Raw genomic sequence first — 23,332 nt, 5'->3', positions numbered from 1 at the left:
GACAAAGCTCGGGTCTAGAAGTCAATAGCCCTGAGAATTTTGGTGACTGAGGCTGAGGAGAAAGTGGTGGGGTATTGCTAGAATAATGATTATCAGTGGTTGGTGGGGACCCTTTGTCACTGCCAGGGGTCAGGCTCGGAGATCAGTAGCTAAAGCAATGTAGAAGTTCACACTGACTGGCAGGATAAGTACATGAGCAGGTCATCCTGGCAGATGACGCGGGCTCACTTAAAGCGCAGGGTCTAAGCACTAACCTGTCTTCACCAGAGCTACTCATGGTGGAAATAGGTTTTGCTGCATGCTAGTGCCGAGGTCTTCAGAATCGTCCCACCAGGAGGTGAGCAAGCCGGGGTCCAGTAGCAAATGTAGCAGGTATGGATCAAGCAGAAGCATAATCAGTAAACAAGCCAAAGGTGGGTAACAAGTGGTTGCAGACTGGGACCAAGTAAAAGTGTAGTCCAGGAACAAGCCAAAGGTCGGTAATGAGTGGTAGCGAAGATACGGACACTAGCAGGAGAGAAGAAGCAAGGTATTGGCTGTAGAGCAGACAAAATCTGACAAACAGGAAGTGCAGTGAAATAGCATAAATTGGGAAGTTCATGGAAAGAGCAAATAGTTCAAGGTTCACAAGAAACAAAACACAAAGCAAGGTTGTCCAAGAAATCAGACAGGGAGCTGTCCAGCATCTCAGGTGGCACAGTGGGAATAGACACATCCAGACCTGCAGACGTTCAAGGTTCAGAGCTGGATCCTGACACCCTTTCACTCACAGCCCTGAATGGACAAAGTGACAGTATTTATTTAAAATATTTGTTTATTTCTGGAGGAAGTGTTAAAACCTATGCTATGTTTTTATTTCTGTCTGTGTCCCTGCTGGGTAGACTTCACAGTTTACACCAGAACAGGAGTAGAGGGCAAATCTTCCACTGGGGACAACTGTTCCAGTGACAACTGTCTAAGTAGGATTTCTCACTTTTTCTCTCCTGTTTTCCTGTTGTCTCTGGAACAGAAAGGTAAGGGCACAATGAGACACAGACTATAAATAAAAAAAACATTTTCTGCTCTATTCAATGTTGAAAATATGTGGCCTTTACATATACTGTACTTTAACAATGGTTATTCTAGCTTTCTTACACTTTTGTTAATATGCATGAAATGCTTGCCTATATAAAAACAATTTCACGTGTTAAAAGGTATAAACTATTTACTGTAGTTGCACACAGTTAAGGTAACTCCTATTTACTCAACCAGTTGCTATACAATTACAGTACATACACATTTATGTTGATGTTTTGCTACTGTAAGAGACTCATCACATAGGTGCTTACTCTGTGAGACTCTTCCTTATTTAAATCCATTATCATAATCTAAATTAAAATATAATCACTTAACTTGGCCATAGATGGATCAAATTTTGTCCGGTTCAGCAGGGGCTGGATACATTTTGATCCATATGTGTGGCTGTATCTGTTCGACAGAAGTCGATCATTAGATCAACTTTTTTTCGAATGGGATTGTTGGAAAATATTTCTCGATCGCCTGCTGCAGCTATTGATCAGCCCTAGCCCGGCCACGGCACAGTATGTCATGTCGTCTTCTGTGGCGAGCACTCCTCCTTCTCCCCCACTGCCTTCTGAGACCTGTGTGTGTCCCAGAAGGCGAGTTTGCCATTCACAAAGTGCCGCGTGACTCGCTCATGCGCAATAGGAAACTGGCTGTGAAGCCTGAAGGTTTCCCTTAGTTGGAATGCACCCGAGTCGGTGGACAAATCGGCCTCAGGGGGCCGACATCGGGGGCTCCCTGGACAGGTAAGTGTCCCTATTAAAAGTCAGCAGCTACAGTACTTTTAGCTGCTGACTTTAAAAAAAAAGAATAAATTGTGGTTGGTACTCCACTTTAAGCTTTAACAAAAAAAAAAAACCTGGAAGGTTTCTATGGAGAGCTGCACCAGATTTTGCACTCTCCAGTTTTAGTAAATCAACCCTACAATGTTCCAGTGGAGAGGATTCCCTTCTATTCAATAAAAATTATCTATGGCCAGCTTTAGGCTAGGGACATATTTTCCAGTGTGGTGCGTTGCATTACCTTTTTACATGCTTATGTGCAATCATTAAGGCAGCACATTAAAAAAAATGGGCTGGCAACACGCTAGAACAGGGATATGCAATTAGTGGACCTCAAGCTGTTGCAGAACTACAAGTTCTATGAGGCATAGCAAGACACTGACAGCCACAAGCATGACTCCCAGAGGCAGAGGCATGATGGAATTTGTAGTTTTGCAACAGCTGGAGGTCCGCTAATTGCATATCTCTGCACTAGAATGTCCGAATAAACAGATGTGCTCCATTTTTAGCAATGTAGCACACCACAATGCACAGTAGTGTATTATCCTGGATTGTGGAGCACTGGAACATATGTTATTTGAAGCTGCATTGCCTAAGTGCTTTGGGGTACCATTCAAAATGTGTTAAAGTAAAAGAGTGTGAACCCTGCATTATAGGTCATGCTTTTTAAACCTGGAAGAGCCCAGAAGTATTGTCAGTTCTGCTAATATTTTCCATGACCATTTATAATATTACACAAAGGGAAAGTCAATAGGTTTTCTTACTGTTTTAAAAGCTCTGCTTACCAACATAGCTAAGGTCTTAGGTATTTTGTGAAGAATGACTATTCATACTTGAAAGCATAAAAATCTGACACCTTTGTGTTAAACAAAATGTTACCCTTGAGGGTAAAATGTAATGGATTTGGACCATCTGTCATGCTGTTCCACACCCATTCTTTTCCAGCAGATAGAATATTTATATGTGAAAGTAGACTTGTTAGATCTTATATCAGGTTTCCATCTCACTGTTCACTTCTACATCCCAGACCCCAGCCAATCAAAACCTGCTGACAATTGGAATGTTAGGTTTTCAGGGTAGACTCCCTGCAATGCTATGCCACAATTTGATTTTTAATCTTTCTCCCTAAAGAAAAATGATAAACAAAGAATGCATATTTTGCTCCTGTAGCCTTTTGCTTAGGGATGGAAGAAAGCTAGTTAATTAAGAAATCAATGTATACAATATATACTGTGTATATATATATATATATATATATATATATATATATATATATATATATATATATATATATATAATATATATATGTAGAAAGGCCAGTATGGTGGCCTGAATTTATGGGAGGAGCCCAGGGGGGTATTTAACCAGCCCGCTCGCCTGTGGTATTTGTCGGTTTCCTGTGCGCGATACTACTTCACTAGGCAGACTATTCGAAACTCAGCGTCCGTGAGCAAAATTCTCTATACCAACTCATGTCAGTTCGATACTAATTCATTTCACAAACATTTCTGAAACATTTCTAAAACATTTCTAAGCATTTCAAACCATTTCAAACCATTCATTTCAGTCACGTACCACGCTCCGATTCGAATCCATTCGCATCTAAAAATGCACCGATTCGCTCCGGTGTGCCCTAGTTGCTACAGCCTCATTTCAGTACATGCTCCAGAGTCCGATTCATTGTCAGTCGCAGGTTACGGCTTACCGTTTCGTGTCGCTGTCATGACCATCATTTCACTGTCATGTATCACGTTCCGATACGAATCCAGTCGCATTAAAAGCGCACCGATTCGTCTCGGCATGCCCCAGGTATTTACCACATTTCGGTACATGCTCCAGAGTCCGATTCAGAGTCAGCCACAACAGCTGCATGATCGATTCGTGCCTCTGTCATGGCAAACAAACCATTTCACTGTCACGTACCGCGCTCTGATTCGAATCCAGTTGCATCCATGATGCACCGATTAGTTACGGTGTGCCCCAGTTGTTTGGCCTAATTTCAGTACATGCTCCAGAGTCCGGATCATTGTTAGTTGCAGATGCGGTGCGACCGATCCGCAACTCTGTCATGGGAATTCAATTACCATTCATTTCACTCCCACATATCATGCCCCGTTTCGTACCCAGTCGCATCCGAGATGCACCGTTTCGTTCCGGTGTGCCCCAGTTGTTTCGGCCTTATCCAGTACCTGTACCAGAGCCCGGTTCATTGTCAGTCGCAGTAGCGGCACAGTCAATTCGCACCTCTGTCAGGGCAAACATTTCAATCATTTCATTGTTACATACTGCGCTCCGATTCGAATTCCATCCAAGATGCACCAATTCGTTCCGGTGTGCACCAATATTTGCTGTTGCCTCATTTCAATACATGCTCCAGAGTCCGGTTCGCTGTCAAATTGCAGTCTCGGCATGACCGAGTCAGGCCTCTGTCATGGCAAGATGTTTTATTCATTTCATGATCAAGGCAAACATTTCATTCATTTCATTATCGACACATCCCACTTTGGTTTCAAATCTTGGGCAATTGTGAGGCATCGATACATCCCGGTAGGCCACGACAGTCTTAGCCTCGTTTCATGCCATGCCCCACAGTTCGATTCATAGCTCGTCGCAGTCGCGGCATACCAATTCGAGCCACAGTGAAGGCATGCATGTTTCACTCATTTATCTTATCCCATGCACTTGTCGTCTAAGTCACCATACAAATTACTTCTTCAACTTAGTTAACAAACCCTTCACGAGTTGTCACCTTTTCATTTTCCTCCAGGTCAGTCAAGTTCAGTAGGTCCACCCTGCACCAGGTTGGACGATATCCCCCCAGGTAAAAAAAAAAAAAAAAAACACCCTGAAAAAGCACAAGCTGGGTATGTATGCCTTTTTATGGAAAAGAAGCAAACTTGAAATTCATGTCACCCAATAGGTTCCAGTCGACCAAAACACGACCCCAAGGACAGGACATCGTATCTAGATAAACCATGTCCCAGGCCGGCAGTGAAGACCTCACGGACCCTCTGTCACCTTCTCCGGTCTCAGAGAGCGGCAGTGTGCAGTCTCTCAGGTGATGGACTATCCCCAAGTTTAAGGCAGAACTAAGACGCAGAGGCATGCCCTTTCCCGCTACAGCCAGGAAGGGTGAGCTTTTCATGCTCCTCTTCCCTCCACCAGCCACAGCAGGACCCAGCACCCAGCAGGCGTCCCTCCAGTCAATATCTTTTGCCATCTCACAACTCCACACTATGGTATCATCCCTGTCTTCCTCGGTAACGGATGTACAAACCAGAGTGGCACTCCTGGAGGCTCGCCCGGCCATGGCTATTCCTGATCCGACCGCAACCCAGGTTTTGAGACCTCTTCCTGCAGGTACCACAGTGTGGAGCCCCATTGTCTACACCTCCCATTTGGGTCCATCCAGCATCAGGAAGGACATCCTGGATGGCAGGGACGTCAACCTTGCCTCTCTCCTCATTTCCGTCCACGATCTGACGGAAAATAAGGCCTATACCTGGGGTGACGTGTGGTTCTTAAAGCCAAAGACCCCAGACTCAACCGGAAATTATCCTTCCCAGAATTTACATTGGTCTTTGGTATGCTGAGGGATATCCTATGTTTAGCCGCTCCCAGCAGGAGGGAAGAGCTGGACTTATACCTTCATACTGTAGTAGACCTGGGCTACAAGTATGGAGGATTTTCTTTCTACAATTATCATCGTTCTTTTTCCGCAAAGGCAGCAGCCAGACTCACACAATTTCAGACAACCACAAATTGGAGCCTCATGGACACAGAGCTGTTCTGTCGCCACTTTGCCGGTTTGCGGTCACCACTGTGCGCGATTTGCCAGTCCTCCACCCACACCGCCACCTGGTACGCCAATGCGACAATCAGAGGCCCCTTCGAATTTCCCTCTACCTCCGGTGCACTTCAGGGCCAGTCGGCCCCTGCACAAACGCCTCAGGTGGACAAATTCGGACGCCCAGTCCAAACCGTGGGAGGGGCAGCCATCTGCAACCATTATAATTACGGGTCCTGCAACTTCAGTCTGTGCTGCCTGCTCCACATCTGCACCCTATGCCAGAGGGCGCATCCAAGGAACTTGTGCGAAGTCAAGCAACAGAAGAGGGCATGACTAAGCCGAGTCATCATCCTGTGGCTAGGGCTCTACCTCACCTCACACCCCACTCCCTCCCTGGCCACCTACCTTATCCAGGTATTCACAGTAGGGTTTCACACCGGCCTCATTTCCCTGTCCCATACTACCTACAAATGCAGGAATCTCCACTCATCGGCCACTGACGAGCAGGCCATAGACCAGCTCTTACAGGCAGAAATAGACCGAGATTTCATCATAGGCCCCTTCACTCAGCCCCCTTTCAGCACTTGGAGAGTCAGCCCTATTGGGCTTGTCAAGGGCAAGTTCTCTAATAAATTACATTTGGTGTACGACCTGAATGTTCTTCCCACATTCCCAGTCTCAATTCCCTAATCCCCTCTGAAGAATTTTCCCTAAAATATTCCTTCGTGGATATGGCAATCCAAGCGATCATCAAAGCAGGTACAGGCGCCTGGCTCTCCAAAGCCGACATCTCGGATGCCTTCAAGCTCCTGCCTATCCACCCGTCCCTTTGGTGCTGGCACGGCATTAAGTGGAAGGAGGCATACTATTTTGCCAGGAAATTGACTTTCGGTTCGAAGAGTGGCCCCGGGCTCTTGGACACATTCGCTCAGTCCCTCGCCTGGATACTCTTGCACAAAGCTCAGTGTCAAGAGGTCATCCATTACCTGAATGACTTCTTACTAATAGAACCACCCAGCATGCCCCCAGGAGACCTCGACAAACTGAGAGTCATATTCGGAAATCTCAATGTTCCCATCACTGAGCATAAAGTTGACGGTCCAGCACACAACATCACCTTTCTCTGAGTCAACTTAGATACGTGCACCATGCAAGCTAGCCTCCCCCTCGACAAACGAACCCACATTAGGGCGGTCCTCTGAGAATTCACCCACACTAGGGATTGTACCAAAAAGCAGCTGCAATCTCTCCTGGGAATGCTTAATTTCACCATGCGAATCATTCCACAGGGTCGCACCTTTGTGTCACGTCTGCTGATATTTCTTTCACAAACACAAGACCCCGATCAGATCCTTAATCTAGATACCGTAGCAGTAGCGGACCTATCCATGTGGGAGGAATTCCTTTCCACCTGGAATGGTATATCCCTATTCATACCTATGGTCTCGTCCCTTTCACCCCAGGTGGTGACAGATGCTGCAGCTTCCACAGGCTTCGCAGCAATTTTTGGCCACCAATGGTTTTCAGGACCCTGGCCTTCACAGATACTGTTAATACCTGGCTTCACCCGAACATCCTCCCTCTTCGAGCTCTATCCAATAGCGGCAGCCGCACAGCTCTGGGGTCATCATTGGACAGGGCAAACTGTGGTCTTCACCACCGACAATCAGGCCACGGCAGATATTATCAACAAAAGCAGGTCCAAGTCCCTATCAGTCATGTCCTTCCTGCGCAGACTGGTACAACTGTCTTTACAACATCAGTTTAATATCCACTGTTCATTTATTCCAGGCAAGTACAATCTAGCAGCAGACACATTGTCACGTTTTAACTATACTTCCTTTTTCAAACAGGTGCCGATGAGCCGATCCAGTTTCGGACCCTATCGCCGTTTGGTCTCAGCTGACCCTGGACTAGTACAACACCTACAAGGAGCAACCCAGCTCATCAACTACTCACTGTCCCATAACACACTCAAAGCCTACCAGGCAGTTTGGAGTACGTTCAATAAATTCCTGGCACCCTGCTCTGAGGAAACAACAGATGTCAAGCACGTACTGGCCTTAATTTCATATTGCCATACTCAGCTGGCCTTATCTTATAATACTATTCGGCTATACCTAGCCGGCATACAACATTTCTTGACTCTACAAGACCCCGCAAAGTCTTCTCTGTTTTCTTCCCACGCTATCCGAGCCATCCTACGTGGCACCCAGAAACGCCAACCGGTGGTCAGTACCAAATGTTTACCCATAATGGGGGCCATCTTTAGGGGTATGTCAACCATCCTGAATACTTCTCCGTTTGGTCTTCTCCCCAGTACGGTCCTACAAGCAGCCATATACTTGGCCTACTACAGGTTCTTGCGACCTGGCGAGTTCACCTGCAGCAACCCCGCAGGCCACGTGCTACGCAGACGGCACTTGGTTCGCTACCAAGACCACTTCGTCCTCCACCTTGCGGTTTCTAAAACCCAGCAGGCAGGCTCCGAAGTGGACATCCACCTTTACAAAACCAATAATAGCTGGTGACCAGTCACCATACTCAATCATCTTCTGTCACTCCTGCCTGAACAGCGGGACTCCAGCCCCCTTCTACCATTTCCAGTCTAACCCCTAAAGTGCTTGTCAGTTTGTGAAACACATAAGGATACTTCTCCGCAACCTTCACCTTAACCCCAGACAGTACTCCGGCCACTCCTTTCGTATTGGAGCGGCCTCAGCGGCATCCTGCCACGGGGTCCCAGACCACATCATTAAAAGACTAGGCAGGTGGAAGTCAGCCTGCTTCGCCCGTTATATCCCTAATCCTCAAGTGGAGATGGCACAGGCATTTTCCAAATTAGCTCAATGAACAACTGAAAAACTAATAAAATACTATACCCCTACCTGAATGTTTTTGCCCCCTTATTTTGGTATACCGTCCATCAGACCAAGGCACACTTTCAGGTCCATTTCATGTGGTAAGTCCACACTTCCAGGTCCATTTCATATGGTAAGTCTTATGTTAACTATAAATGTTACCCATGTCCGTATCGGCCATAGGGCTTCAACCATAAGTAGAAAGGCCAGTATGGTGACCTGAATTTATGGGAGGAGCCCAGGGGGTATTTAACCAGCCCGCTGGCCTGTGGTATTTGTCGGTTTCCTGTGCGCGATACCCACCCTCCCATCCCCTTTTCAGGGCATTTCTCCATTATTCATTTCTCTTCACAGAATAATCATTTCTAAATCTAGGGTATGGCTCCTTATTTTGGTATACCGTCCATCAGACCAGGGCAAACTTTCAAAATGCAAAGTGAGCGAACAGAAGAAAAAGTCAAATTAATATTTGGTGTGACTACCATTTGGCTTCAGCTTCAAACCAGCATCAATTCTCACACTTGCACAAAGTCAGGGATTTTGATTAGAGCCAGGTGTATGATTAACCAATTATACCAAGCAGGTGCTAATGATCATCAATTTCATATGTAGGTTGAAACACAGTCATTAACTGAAATAGAAACAGCTGTGTAGGAGATGTAAAACTGGGTGAGGAACAGCCAAACTCTGCTACTAAGGTAAGGTTGTGAAAGACAGTTTCATTTCACAAGTCATACACCATGTTAAGACTGAGAACAGCAACAAGACACAAGGTAGTTATACTGCATCTGCAAGGTCTTTCTCAGGCAAAGATTCCAAAGCAGACTGGGTTTTCAAGATGTGCTGTTCAAGATCTTTTGAAGAAACACAAAGAAACAGGCAATGTTGAGAACCGTAGACGCAGTGGTTGGGCCAAGGCAACTTAATGCAGCAGATAAAGACACAACATGCTTACTTCATGGTGATGGTTTGGCTCCCACAGAGCCCTGATCTCAACATCATTGAGTCTGTCTAGGTTTACAGAAGACAGAAGGATTTGAGGCAGCCTACATCCACAGAAGATGGTTAGTTCTCCAAATTGTTTGGGACAACTTACCTGCATAGTTTCTTTAAAAACGATGTGCAAGTGTATATTTATTTATTTTCACAGCAGAAGTCTCGCAAAAGGTATGCTCCTACCGACTAAAAAAAAAAAAAGCAGAAAATCTTTGCTATGTGCAAAGAGGGAAAGAGTGCAGCGACACATATTAACTTTCATCCCATGATCCCCAGCAGCATATACTTACCTACATTTTGCGCCTCCACTCTGCTGACAAAAGTGAAGGAAAACCTTGTGTTCCCAGAAGTATATTTTCTCCTATTCTTAGCATTATATGGCCCATTGTCCCTAACAGTATGCACCCATTTTTCCAAACCAATGTATCATTCCTTGGCCTCAGTGACATACCTCTCATTGCGCCCTATAGCTGGGCTGGGCTTGCCAATAATGCATTACTGCCTAGGGGTGTTAGAGGCAAAGAGGTTGCTTTTCCCTGAATTTTTATCTGTCACACATATACGTTTTCATGAAGAGAAAATACAGTCATCTAATATAAGATTTCTTTTCAAAATTAATTATTTATAAGAGTAAACAAGGTAATTTATATATCAGTAGACGTTGACACAGTAAATGTGATATACATAAACAATGAACATGTTCATTCAGATGACATAGCATATTCATTCTCTATAGGTTAATATATGGTCGGGTTTATCACCATAGATCAGCCTTTTTTTAACCTGGGTGCCTTGAGGTTTCCTCAGGGGTTTCTTGGCAAAATGTCTAGAAATTGCCTCAAAATTGTATACAAGCCAGTGGGTGGATAAAACCTTTCTTTTAGTTACACAAAGCTACAGGTTTTCATTGTATACCATTACAACCTTCTAGCTGCCAACCTCCTAGCGACCAATGAGAGCATCAGTTGATAAGGAGGATGTCAGTTGCCTGCATATCATCCTTGTTTGACTCTCCCTTGCCTCTCTCCATCAGCTTTGGGGTCTCATTAGCTAAGTGATGGAAAAACTGAGGGAGAAGAGAAACATTGGAATACTAGTCAGTACCAGTTTGCAAAAGTGTATTTGCTTTGGAAGAATAAATCACCTCTAACTTTGGGTATCCTAGTGTATTGATGTTGCTGCATTATATAAAACTATTACAATCGTTATTACATTTTAGAATGGGGTGCCTTAAGATTGTCCCTAATTTTTGAGGGTGCCTCGAGATTGTCCATAAATTGAAAGAGTGCCTTGACTGAAAAAAGCTTGAGAAACACTACCATAGATAATGGCTAATGTAGATATCTAATATGAGCTTATATACACATTTTCATCATATTCTAAGCCAGGTTAGGACCAATAAAACAATTAAATAATTATATAATAGGAGTGATTTTCTTTGGGTGACAAAGGTTGGGTGCCTATAGGTTTCAGTGATAGAAATCCTGCCCTACCCAACTGCTCTCTCTCTTGTTAGCAACACATCTTACTTAATGTCCTCTGTATCATAATGCCTAACTTCAACTACAGTGCATCTCACTTATGATTCACAGCTATGCTGATCAGTCATAACATTATGACCACTGACAAGTAAAGTGGATAACCTTGATTATCTCATTATAATGGCATCTGAAAGTGGATGGGATATATTAGGCAACAAGTCAACATGTTGTAACTGAAGTTGATGTGTTGAAAGACAAGGAAAATGGGCAAGCGTAAGTATTTGAGCGACTTTTGACAAGTCCCAAAATATAATGGCTAAACGACTGGGTCCCCACAACTCCAAAACTGCAGCTCTTGTGGAATGTTCCTGGTCTGCAGTGGTCAGGACCTACCAAAAGGGGCCCAAAGAAGGAAAACTGGCAACAAGGTCATGGGTGGGCAAAGCTCATTATTGCACGTGGGGAGTTGCCTGTGTAGTCTGATTTAATAGAAGAGCTACTGAATCTCAAATTGCAAAAAAAAAGTAATGCTGGCTCCGACAGAAAGGTGTCAGATGTATGGGGCTGTGTAGCCATAGACCTGTCAAGGTGTCCATGCTGACCTGTGTCCACAGCCAAAAGCAACTGCAGTGAGCATGTGAACATCAGAACTACACTATGGAGCAATGGAAGGCCTGTTCTGATGAATTCCAGAATGGTTTGAAGAGTACAACAACAAATTCAAGTTGTTGACTTGGCCCTAAAATTCCCCAGATCTCAATCCAATCATGCATCTGTTGGATGCACTTGAAAAACAAGTCCGATGTCTGTCAATGTGCTTGAAAAAACAAGTTTTTTCCACAAGACCTAACCTGACTGATGCTATTAATGCACAATTGAGGTCCAGGATCTGTGTCAGGACCTGGATCACCTGCTGGTGGCACTGTGGTTCCCAGAGCTGAGGGTCACAGTCAAATGTCCCCCAGCAGCCAGAAGATCCCAGTAATTAGGCTCTACCTGATGCTGGCTGCTGGGAAGGTATATAACTCCTCTCTTGATTTCAAGCTCTACTACAGTGTTTTGCCTGTTACCTGATAGCTGACTTTTCCTGATCCTGATTCCTGCCATGATCCTGTACCCTGCTACCTCTCCTCTGCTCCCCTGGTTCCAGATCCCAGTCCTAATTCCCCCTACCTGATTGTTTCCTGCACCACTCGTTTTACCCTGTAATTCCACGTTTCCCTTTTGCTTGTAAATATTGCAGTATTGTTAGGTTGCTATTTAGGTGTTTTATCACATGGTTTATGGTTAATGTACTGTATATTTTCACTTTTGTTGTGTATTCTGTTTGCTGGTGTTGGATGGGTTTTGTTTAATTATTAATAAATCTTTAATCATATACAGTCTGGTTTCAGTTGCCTAAGTACAGCTAAACTGACTTGATCACCCCTGCTGCTGTTGGATACCTGCACCCGGTAACCCTGCAATCTGTTATCTGGGACAGACACATTCTAGTCTGACTCAGTGCTTGTCAGATCCAGACAGGAATCAAAGGACAACCTCAGATGATGTTGTGATGACAAAACACATCAGGGTGTGACCATACGGCGACCGGAAGTGACATATGCATGTCACGGCCAGTAGAGAACAACCAAGAGTTATCAATGCGGCTAGTTCAGTGGCTGGCGGCTGGCTTCCACTGTCCGGTGACAACACAATTTTACCCTAAATGCTTGTTTAAACGTTATACTTTGTAAGTGTGATTTTAAGGGGGTAGTCTTTTAATAAATGCTTTAAACGGGATAACGCTATGTGGAGCCTTTTTTTGCATGACCGACCACCCATGGAGTGATGTGCAGTTCAAGCTAAATCTTTGCCAACTGGATGACATCTAGAATTATAAAGGCGGTTGTTTAACTGCTTTCTGGTGAGTTTAAACCCCTAGGGGAGTGTGACTCACACAGTGTTTGGTGCATGCTTATAGATTATCAACCTGAATCTTCACCCACCATTAAGAACTATTTCATCACTTATTATCATACTACTCTTCTCATATGGTTTACATGTGAATGTCGGTCACATTTTAATTAATGAACAGGAGCGCTGCTTAAGTATCTTCACAAAACTGTTGTTTTGGACTAAGACTCTTCACTTTCTGTTTGTATTAGAAATCTAAGGGAAATTACAAAAGAAGGCTACCCAGAAGTAATATTTGGGTATAGGTGGAGCATGGAGGGCTAAGTTAGCTTCTGATTTGGTGAAGTCTTGGGTTCTTCAAAATTTAAATCCCCCTACTGTAATTCCTAACCCTCTGTTTGTCCATCTAGGGGTTTTTAGTGTACTAGCCCACCTAAGCTTGGTGCATTATCCTCTGTTGCATTCCCATAATACTGACTATACACAAAACCCTACATTGACTGTGGGAACCCCTTTGAATGGGCACATAAGTGTGCGGACCCTGGAAACCATTTGCAGAGAATTCACCAACAGAATCACTGAGCTACATAAGAAACTGTTAGGTGGTTTACTGCTCAAGTATTTACCAAAAACTAAAATATCTCTTATGGGTGGACTGGCCTTTAGTCTTCACATCTTAAGTAATTACATCATATGCAAACAAAAACGTGTAATTAGTGTTTTATGATTTTAGATTATAATGTTTATTGAACAGATAATAACCAAGGAGAGTACAGAATAGAAACAGTATTTGGATACCTAACAGCACAGCAGTGGACAACCTTTGCTGGCCTCTGCTGTTGTAGGAAATTTATTTTAGATCTGATGTTGGAGCTGGCTTGGCTGGTGTGCTATGTTAAGTGGTTTCCTTTGTTATAATTCAACATGTGTACTCTGTGATTGTGTGCCAGGCTGTTTGTATTAAGATGTAATCATGTTGGCTGAAAAATGTGTATACTCATGTTACAGAAACACACACTCCAGTTAATTTGTCATTATATAAAGGAAAGTTGCTTACCAACGGTTCAAAATAAATGTCTCTAGTAATTAAATGTTCACCTGTGTTATAATTTTCTTTATTTAAACTCATTTTCACATCATTTGTGAACTATTCCATCATCAGTGGTAGTTTTTTGCTAAGTAAATCAGTATTAGGACTCTAGTAGATGGCCGTTGCTGTCAAACACTGCCATATATACTCATTTGAAAGCAGTGTTTGCAGCTGAATGCAAAACATAGCAAAAACGTTGTCCTTGAACTGCTTTGCCTTCAATGCAAATGCATCTAAATGGGGCCTGCTGGGACCAAAGAAACACATCAGGTCAAACACAGCCTTGGAACTGCCAGCCACACCACATTACTGAAGTAAATTGGAATGTGCTGACCTATGTTTAGAGCACATTTGAAATGCATCTCAAAAGCAGGAAAACAACACCTATCTACAGATACCTAATTATGTCAAGCATCTGAAATAATGCACATGTATGCTTGTACTTTGGCCTACAAAATTATATAGTTATAAAGTTACGTACAGTAGTTAGATAGTTGGTCGGGTTGAAAAAAAAAAAAAAAATTCCATGCTGTTCACTCAATATAAAAAAAAAATCCTCCATATACACAATGCTATACCCACAGATGATCCAGAGGAAGGCAAAAAAACTCTTTAAGGCATCATCCAATTTGCTCCAGGAGAGGAAAAATAAATCCTTCCTGATCCCCAGGAGGATATTGAACATTCCCTGGATCAACACCCCCTGGTCTTATTACCTATAAATGTTAATATCCATTTACAGTGCCTTGAAGAGTATTTATATGCCTTGAAATTTTCCATATTTTGTCATGTTACAAAAAACGTAAATGTATTTTATTGGTATTTTATGTGATAGAGCAACACAAAGTGGCACATAATTGTGAAGTGGAAGGAAATGATAAATGGTTTTCAACATTTTTTATAAATAAATATCTGAAAAGTGTGGTGTATATTTGTATCCAGCCCTCTTTACTCTGATACCCCTAACTAAAATCTAGTGGAATCTATTGCCTTCAGAAGTCACCTAATTAGTAAATAGAGTCCACCTGTGTGTAATTTAATCTCATAAAAATACAGCTGTTCTGTGAAGCCCACAAAGGTTTGTTAGAGAACCTTAGTGAACAAACAGCATCATGAAGGCCAAGGAACACACCAAACAATTCAGGGATAAAGTTGTGGATAAGTTTACAGCAGGGTTAGTTTATAATAAAATATTCCAAGCTTGAACATCTCACGGAGCACTGCTCAATTTATTACTGGAAAATGGAAAGAGTTCGGCAGAAATGCAAACAGGAAAGAAGGAATCCGCTGCTCCAGGTGTGTACAATAACCCAAATGGAACCAAGTAGGGGTACTAGCCCCGGCCTGCCTCCGTGGAATACTTGAGAAAATAAGAATGGCTGCACATCCAAAGGTTCCAAACAAAGTGCCTTTATTGAAGATTACCAGGATACACCAGGGACACCAGATATTTAGTCATGTAGACGCGTTTCACACATCCAGCCAGTGCTTAATCATTACCAAATTCTTCTTTTCTCAAGAACTTCAAACAGGGAAAGGGAAGTTGGTCAGAGTTGATGGGAAGATGGATGGAGCCAAATATAAGGCAATCTTAGAAGAAAACCTGTTAGAGTCTGCAAAAGACTTGAGACTGGGGTGGAGGTTCACCTTTCCAGCAGGACGACCCTAAACATACAGCCAGAGCTACCATGGAATGGTTTAGATCAAAGTATAGTCATGTGTCAGAATGGCTCAGTCAAAGTCCAGACCTAAATCCAATTGAGAATCTGTGGCAAGACTTGAAAATTGCTGTTCACAGATGCTCTCCATCCAATCTGACAGAGCTTGAGCTATTTTGCAAAGAAGAATGGGCAAAAATGTCACTCTCTAGATGTGGCAAGTTGGTAGAGACATTGCCAAAAAGACTTGCAGCTGTAATTGCAGTGAAAGGTGGTTCTACAAAGTATTGACCCAGAGGGGCTGAATACAAATGCATGGCACAAATTTTAACATATTTATTTGTAAAAACATTTGAAAACCATTTATCATGTTCTTTCCACTGCACAATTATGTGCCACTCTGTCAAAATCCCAATAAAATACATTTTTGGTTGTAACATGACAAAATGTGGAAAATTTCAAGGGGTATGATTACTTTTTAAAAGCACTGTATAGTTTGTGTATTTAGGAATGAATCCAGCTTTTTTTTTAAGAATCTACTGAGCCAACCAGAACTAGTTCTTGAGGGAACATGTGTAGACAGGACAAAAGGAACAGCAGCACTCCCAATATGATGCAATACGTTTATTTCCAGGAGATCATAAAAACAGATGCACAGGCATATGGCAGAGGCAGAAAGGGTGACGCGTTTCACATGACCAGCGTGCTTCGTCAAAACCACCATCCGCTTTATGGTTTTAAGCCTGGTTGGATCGCCTAGAGCAGCTATAGTTTAGTTAGTTCTTGAGGGACTAAATATAATTCTGGTAATTTAGTATATCCAAAGAAAAAATGTAATATACACTATATTACCAAATGTACTGGGACACCTGCCTTTACACGCACATGAACTTTAATGGCATTGCAGTCTGATGCCCTGTACACACGATAGGATTTTCCGATGGAAAATTTGTGATAGGACCTTGTTGTCGGAAATTCCGACCGTGTGTAGGCTCCATCACATATTTTCCATAGGAATTTCCGACACACAAAGTTTGAGAGCTTGCTATAAAATTTTCTGACAACAAAATCCGTTGTCGGAAATTCCGATCGTGTGTACACAAATCTGACGCACAAAGTGCCACGCATGCTCAGAATAAATTAAGAAACGAAAGCTATTGGCTACTGCCCCATTTATAGTCCCGACGTACGTGTTTTACGTCACCACGTTCAGAATGATCAGATTTTCCGATAACTTTGTGTGACCGTGTGTATGCAAGACAAGTTCGAGCCAACATCCATCAGAAAAAATCCATGGATTTTGTTGTCAGAATGTCTGATCAATGTCCGACCGTGTGTACAGGGCATTAGTCCGTAGAGTTCAATATTGAGTTGGTCCACCCTTTGCAGCTTCAACTCTTCTGGGAAGGCTGTCCACAAGGTTTAGGGACTGTGTCTATGGGAATGTTTGACCATTCTTCCAGAAACACATTTGTGAGGTCAGGTACTATGTGATTAGAAGGCCTGGCTCACAGTCTCTGCTCTCATTCACCCCAAAGGTGTTCTATCGGGTTCAGGTCAGAACTCTGTGCAGGCCAGTCAAGTTCCCCCACCCCAAACTCACTCATACATGTCTTTATGGACCTTGCTTTGTGCACTGATGCTTAGTCATGTTGGAACAGGAAGGGGCCATCCCCAAACTGTTCCCACAAAGGGGCATGAAATATTGCAAAATGTCTTTGCATGCTGACGCCTTAAGAGTTACCTTTACTGGAACTAAGGGGCCAAGCCCAACCCCTGAAATAAAAAACCCACACCATAGTCCCCCCTTCACCAAATGATTCACCGCCTGTTTTAACACCTAAAAACCCGCACCCCTGCAGTGCAACCACATGCAGCACATGTGGTTGCAGGGTGGTAATGGTGTGGCCCCAGTCAGATGAATGGGTCATGTTCAGCATGTGGTACTGCCAGCTGAGCCTGGTAGTAAGTATAAATATCGCCATACTGCAATAAAAAGCATCAAAACCACAACATATGAACACCCCTGTCTGCTGCCTTTGCAGCTTAAGAGGGTGCATTTTCGAGCAGTAAAAGCATGGCTCAGACACGTGTTTTTACTGCCTCCCATCTACAAGTGTAAACAAGGCCTAAAAGATCCATTTGCTGTTTAGGTTTAACTTTCGGACAGATGGCCTTGCATTCTCATCCAACACACTTTGATACAATGCAGAATTCATAGCTGAATCATTGACTGCAAGATAGTTTCTACCACCAACCTCTGCGCCACTACTGTGTCTTGCAGTGACAAGTTGTTGGAGGGAGGAACCACAGCAGCCAGCAGAGGAACATGTTATTTGACACATAAGAGCTGTTGGGTGGTATTTTTGCAATGGTGGTGTGCCGCCCACAAGCAGTATATCACATCAACCAATTACGTTTTTACCAGTCAACAGTTTACAGAGTTAAAAATAGTAATTACTAGATAATTACTTTCAGCATGCTAGTGGTTATTGCCTTTTCCTTATAAAAGTGTAATCATTCTTAGTTTTACAATTTTTGAATAGAATGGATCATGGATAAAATCTCTGTCAGGCTTTATTGTAGTTTGTGTCCTATTACAAAGATTTCCCTTTGCCTTCTGTCCTGGAGACACAACAGAAAATTGGTGGAAATTCCTCCAAAATTATGGGAAATCCCTTCTTAAGCTGGCTGTACACCAGTAGAATTTTATTTAAAAATGTTGTTTTAAGAATGTTACTTTGATTTTCTAGTAGCTAGTGGGTCAAATCAGCATTCATTTTCAGCCAAAGTGATGAGAAAATTTGAGCAGATAAGAAAACAAACTCATTTCTTACAGTGAATGTGGTTTTCATTCAGGAAAGTCCATTCACTTCAAAATCAAATGTTAAAAGCAAATTTTTTTAAAGTACTTTTGAACGACTTTCATCAAGTCAACCAATGTGGTGAAGAAAATTTTCAGATGAAATGTTCTTTCGAAAATCTATTAGTGTGTGGATAACCTTGTCATTGGAATGGGTGTCTCTATTGGAGATATTCCCTCACCTCCTGTTTCAGTGACAACTGTAAAAAATTGGAATTTCCTATCTCATTTCCCCAGTGGATTGGCCACCAGGGTACAAATAGAGAGGGTTCCCAAGCAGGGACCTTTCTTAACACTATCAAATTATATAAAAAAAAGATGATGCACGTTAAATAATTCCAAAGGAGGTCCTTTATATATGTTGAAGTACATTTCGTATGGACAGAAGACCAGATTGTCTGCTGGATGCCAAAAGTATTATGTTTTTAACCTACCAAGGTACTGATCTCAGAAACAAACAAGCCATTAGTATTTCATCACCTACATACAATGCACTTCTGAATAAAGAGAATGATTTTAGACAACTTAAAAGCACAGGCTTTGGTAAAGTCTAGCACAACCATGTAAATTTTAGCACATTCCACTGACAGTGAATTCATGAGAAGCACGTTGTACAAGAAGTTCATCTAGTGTTGTCAGGTTACAACTTTTGTATTGTTATTGTTTAGAAACAGTATAAAAACTGTGAGAAGACTTATATCCTAAGTGCAGACACCTTAACTCTATTGTAGCTGTAGCTCCCAAGGTAGGTCTATAGCGGGGAGACTGGAAAATTGCTTGGGTCAATATATCGTGATTTTCAATTTGTTGGCAACACTGCATTATTTTCATTAGCCTATTTAAGACCCTGTTCCATCTGTCTATTTTTTTTATACAGATCAAAACGGTACGCAAGGTACCTCTATGGGCAGGCGGATGTAAACAGATGTGTGTCCATCTGCCCACATCCAGACCCATTTAGGTCTGCAAAAACAAACAGTGCTTTTCTGTTTTTGCAGACCCGAATTGGGTGAGAACTGATGAGAATGGACAAATATCCACCCTTGTCTGCCCACCAATAGAGATTGCACAGGTCCATATTTCCTCCATCATGATATGTAGATAAAATCAGAACAGACATGGGTGTCACAAAAGTGACAGCTGTCTCGGTCTGATCTTGCTCATCAGGGGGTCTGTTCACAGATATCCTGCTTACACTGAATGAGGGGCAGCTGTGTGAAAACGGCCTAATAGTAGACACAGACAAAATCACACATGAATTGTTTTTTCCTAACACCCAATTTTCCTAATCTTAATCCTTCCTCCCTTTTTTTAAATACCTTTTTTTATGTAAGTGGACCCTCACTACCGTAACAATGACTTCCTTCCAGTGGCCAGCAGCTTCCTGGGATACTCATGTCACACATTCGGGAGGCTTCAGGGCCATCTAGAGCACAATTCACCACAACGCATATTCAGGGGGGCTGTCTGTCTCTTCCTGGTTCCTGTAGCCAGCCCCTTGATGACTCACCATGGCACATGTTCATCATCAGGGGCCAACTTCAAGTAACCGGATAAAACAGCCGGCTCGCAATGACATAAGGAAAGAAAAATTGCAGCATGGGACCCAGTGTGTGCAGCGGAGTGATGGATTACAGCAAGACAATGCTGGATTTACTGCATGTGTGAGTATGTGTTATAAAGATACTTAGGCAAAAGTAAGAGGAAATTAAAAAAAAAAAAAAACACGGGGGGGTATAGTTCTGATAATAACATATGGCTTACAAATCTAAACACAGCAGTTTAGTAACAACATTTAATAATTTTGCCCATCTATTGTGGTGGCTCGTGCTGTACTTTTTTGGGGTGGGGGACAGCAAATACACCACACGACCCCCTCCCCATTCGTTTATTCGGTCCGTCAAACCCCCTCGTCGCTCGGTTGGTTGATCGGTCAGTCGGTCAAACAACCCCCCTTCGTTCGTTCGATTGTCCGTCCACCCATCAGCCCTGCACTTACCCCATCTAGGTCGCAGGCAGCTTCGGCGGATTCCCCCTGCATCTCCTCCTCGGCGCCTCCCCCCTGCTCCCGGCCAATACGGTCGCTTCTCCTCTCGGCCAATTGGGTCTTAAGACCTGCTTCCTGATTGGCTGGGAGAAGAAGCAGGAAGACAATAGCGAATATTAATTCAATATTGTCACACAACTGGGTGGGCTCAGGGTGCAGTGCTCTGCGCCCCAAGTCCACCATTTTTTAAAGCCAATTAGAGCCTCAGGTTCTAATCATGTGCGTCAAAAAAAAAAAAAACCTGCTCATCTACAATGTTAAATTCTATTTTCTCCTTATTTCTGATACCTCCTAAAGCTGTCCACTACCAGCTACTTTCTATGTGATTTTCTGAAAGTCTTACTTGTAGCTTAGCCAACAAACTTTCTAACGCAAAGCAAGAAAAATGCCAGATCCTGTCAATAAATACATTTGCACTATAAGCAAAAATGACTTTACTAATGATTACGTGTCCATTCCTAAGCCAGTAAAATGAATTTGGAAGAAACCCAACAGTCCATAAGGGATCCCAACATTCTTAGAGTGAAAAATAACATTTTAGAATGGACAAAAAGTGCATTTATTAAAAACATGTAAATGCTGCTTACAGTCTACATACAAGAAGTGGCTAAGAATATACTTTCCTTAGTAAACAACTCAATAGCATCTCCCTGGTAACTGTGCTATAGTATAGAACACAGAGCAGTCTCCCCCTGCATCCCTTTAGGGCCAGTTATGGGCTATAGGAGTCCAGTAACTTTTCTAACTGTCAAAGAATGCAGCAACTCTCACAACCAGTAAACCCTGATTCTAGTAGTAACATCAACAGTTTTAATCCGTGTAGTACAGCTCTCAAAGGGCTAATAATCCCAAAAATATTGTTTTCTGGTAAGCATATGTGAAGATCAATAATAGCATTCAATATATGACATTTCTTTTTTAATTTCTTATGCCTTTATTTATGTATCTCTCCAAACCAAGCTGTTCTGCAAAATGGTAGTTGCAGAGGTTAAGACAAAAAATATACCTTTTCCAGAGATTTTTTGAACAATCCATTTTTATCATATATTTTTTTTCCCAAAGCAATATAAACCTAAGCCTATTGTTGTAAAGCTGACTATGAATCTGCAAATTTGATTTGATTGTTCAATTCCTCCTTTTTAAAATCACAAAGCAATCAAAGACATAAACAGTGAGTTTGACTAAGCGCAAAGATCAAAAATGCCCCGAATGTGGCAGTAAAATCCAATCGTTTTCATGATTTTGTTTTTCCATTTTATTCCAATTTAATTGTATCTTGCAGTAAACTGTATTGTAACTGACAATTTGACCTAGTTTTGACTGGTGCTCAATTGGACTTGTCAGTGGCAGATTCTGTAGTTTCTGGTGATAACTTGCATATGATATTTGAAAATCCTAGTGGCTTGAAAGTGGTCGAAATTGACTGAAAATGACTACAGTAAATGGCCAGTTTTACTGCTTAAAAGGTTAAATTGGTCCTTTACCCAAAGTCCATTTAAAACGACATGTCCATCTAAGACTATCCTGTCTAAAAGATGACAACACTGTTGAATAATTTCACTGCAGAGGGACCAACATTGTCACCCTGTTAAAGAAAGGAGAAATCTATTGCAGGATCAACAAGTCATAAACTATGTTACCGAAAGGACCCATAAAACCAAAAACTGCTAGAGACAGACTGCACCATATTTGTCTTTTTTTTTTTTTATTTGGACCATAATTCCAGTTTAATGGTTTGCCCTACACATGTAAATAATCTGTAAATTTTATTTACGCAAAACATAAAACATATGTCACTTTATAAAAACGAAAGGACCACAAGTCCCAGCAAGCACTACCACCACAAATCAGCTTACGAGTCATCCAAAGCTGCTCTTTTCTTCTTTAATTTGTCTAAACATTGTTTTTTGTTTTTTTTTTACCAAAAAAGTGAAAATAAAATTCCATTAAAACTCCCAAGATTTAATTAGTGCTTAATTAATCTCAATCAATACTTCAAATAAAAATCTACTATGTATGATAACAAGAGTAAAGACAAAGAATGCTTACCTCTTTTTGTTACAAGCCTCATAAAAGCTGATCTTTTCCCAATCCAAATATCAGAAGCAATGCAGAAATAAAGTTAAAAAAAAAGACATTCAAATGACTTAAAAAGCAAATGTATTGTTCCCTTGTAGAGCCAACCAACTGCACGTATGGGGAGCCTTGTCTAGAGTGGATAATAGAGAACAGTTCACTCACTTATATACTCAGCTTTCCACCGCATGCTGTCAATCAGACTCAGCCCCATAAGGAAGCATTTTCAAGAAGTTAGAAAAAAAAAAGCTGACTCCTGTGTGGAATGACATAAGAGTGTTCAGACCTGACAATGTAGTGGTGTGGAGGTGATGTTGAAGCCTGCCCCCTTCTGTGTGTCAGGAGGAATTTCCCAGCCTGCTGAGGACGGAGGAAGAGGGGGGTGAGAAGGGATCACTTGTGTCTTTTGTGCTAGTAGTAAAAGCAGGGCTTCTGGGGGGGCACGTTTGCTCGGTTGCAGTAACATTTGAGCACAGTCACTTCCTTAGTGTAACTGGAAAGCGTCGCAGTAAATTCCTCGAAGGGAATTGCTGACCATGAACCTGACAATGCTGTAACTGCCAGCAAAAGTGGTCAATAGGATAATGTGAGGACACGGTAGCGTGGGACTTATTAACCCTCTAAGCTCTTAAGGACATGTTTTGCTCTAGATCTCATTATGTTCCACCAGAGACGTCTACCCCGAAAAAGAGTTTATGGGCTTATTCCTACCAACTCCGCTGGTTGCGTT

The 23,332-nt window shown here is 42.4% G+C and overlaps 1 protein-coding gene across 1 annotated transcript in view; it reads right to left on the bottom strand.

Moving 5' to 3' along the window:
- THBS2 (thrombospondin 2) overlaps positions 1-22,873 on the bottom strand; it is a 181,694-nt gene extending 158,821 nt beyond the window's left edge. The window contains exon 1 of the mRNA XM_073627865.1: positions 22,576-22,873. Within this exon, the coding sequence (XP_073483966.1) occupies positions 22,576-22,597 (22 nt within the window). The 5' untranslated portion in view covers positions 22,598-22,873. The remainder of the gene's footprint in view (positions 1-22,575) is intronic.
- Positions 22,874-23,332: the final 459 nt, after the last annotated feature.

Source organism: Aquarana catesbeiana, linkage group LG04, assembly GCF_042186555.1.
Source record: "Aquarana catesbeiana isolate 2022-GZ linkage group LG04, ASM4218655v1, whole genome shotgun sequence".
Lineage (NCBI taxonomy): Eukaryota > Metazoa > Chordata > Amphibia > Anura > Ranidae > Aquarana > Aquarana catesbeiana.
Note: the sequence above shows the minus strand (reverse complement) of the source record. Positions and strands in the feature narration are given on the sequence as shown.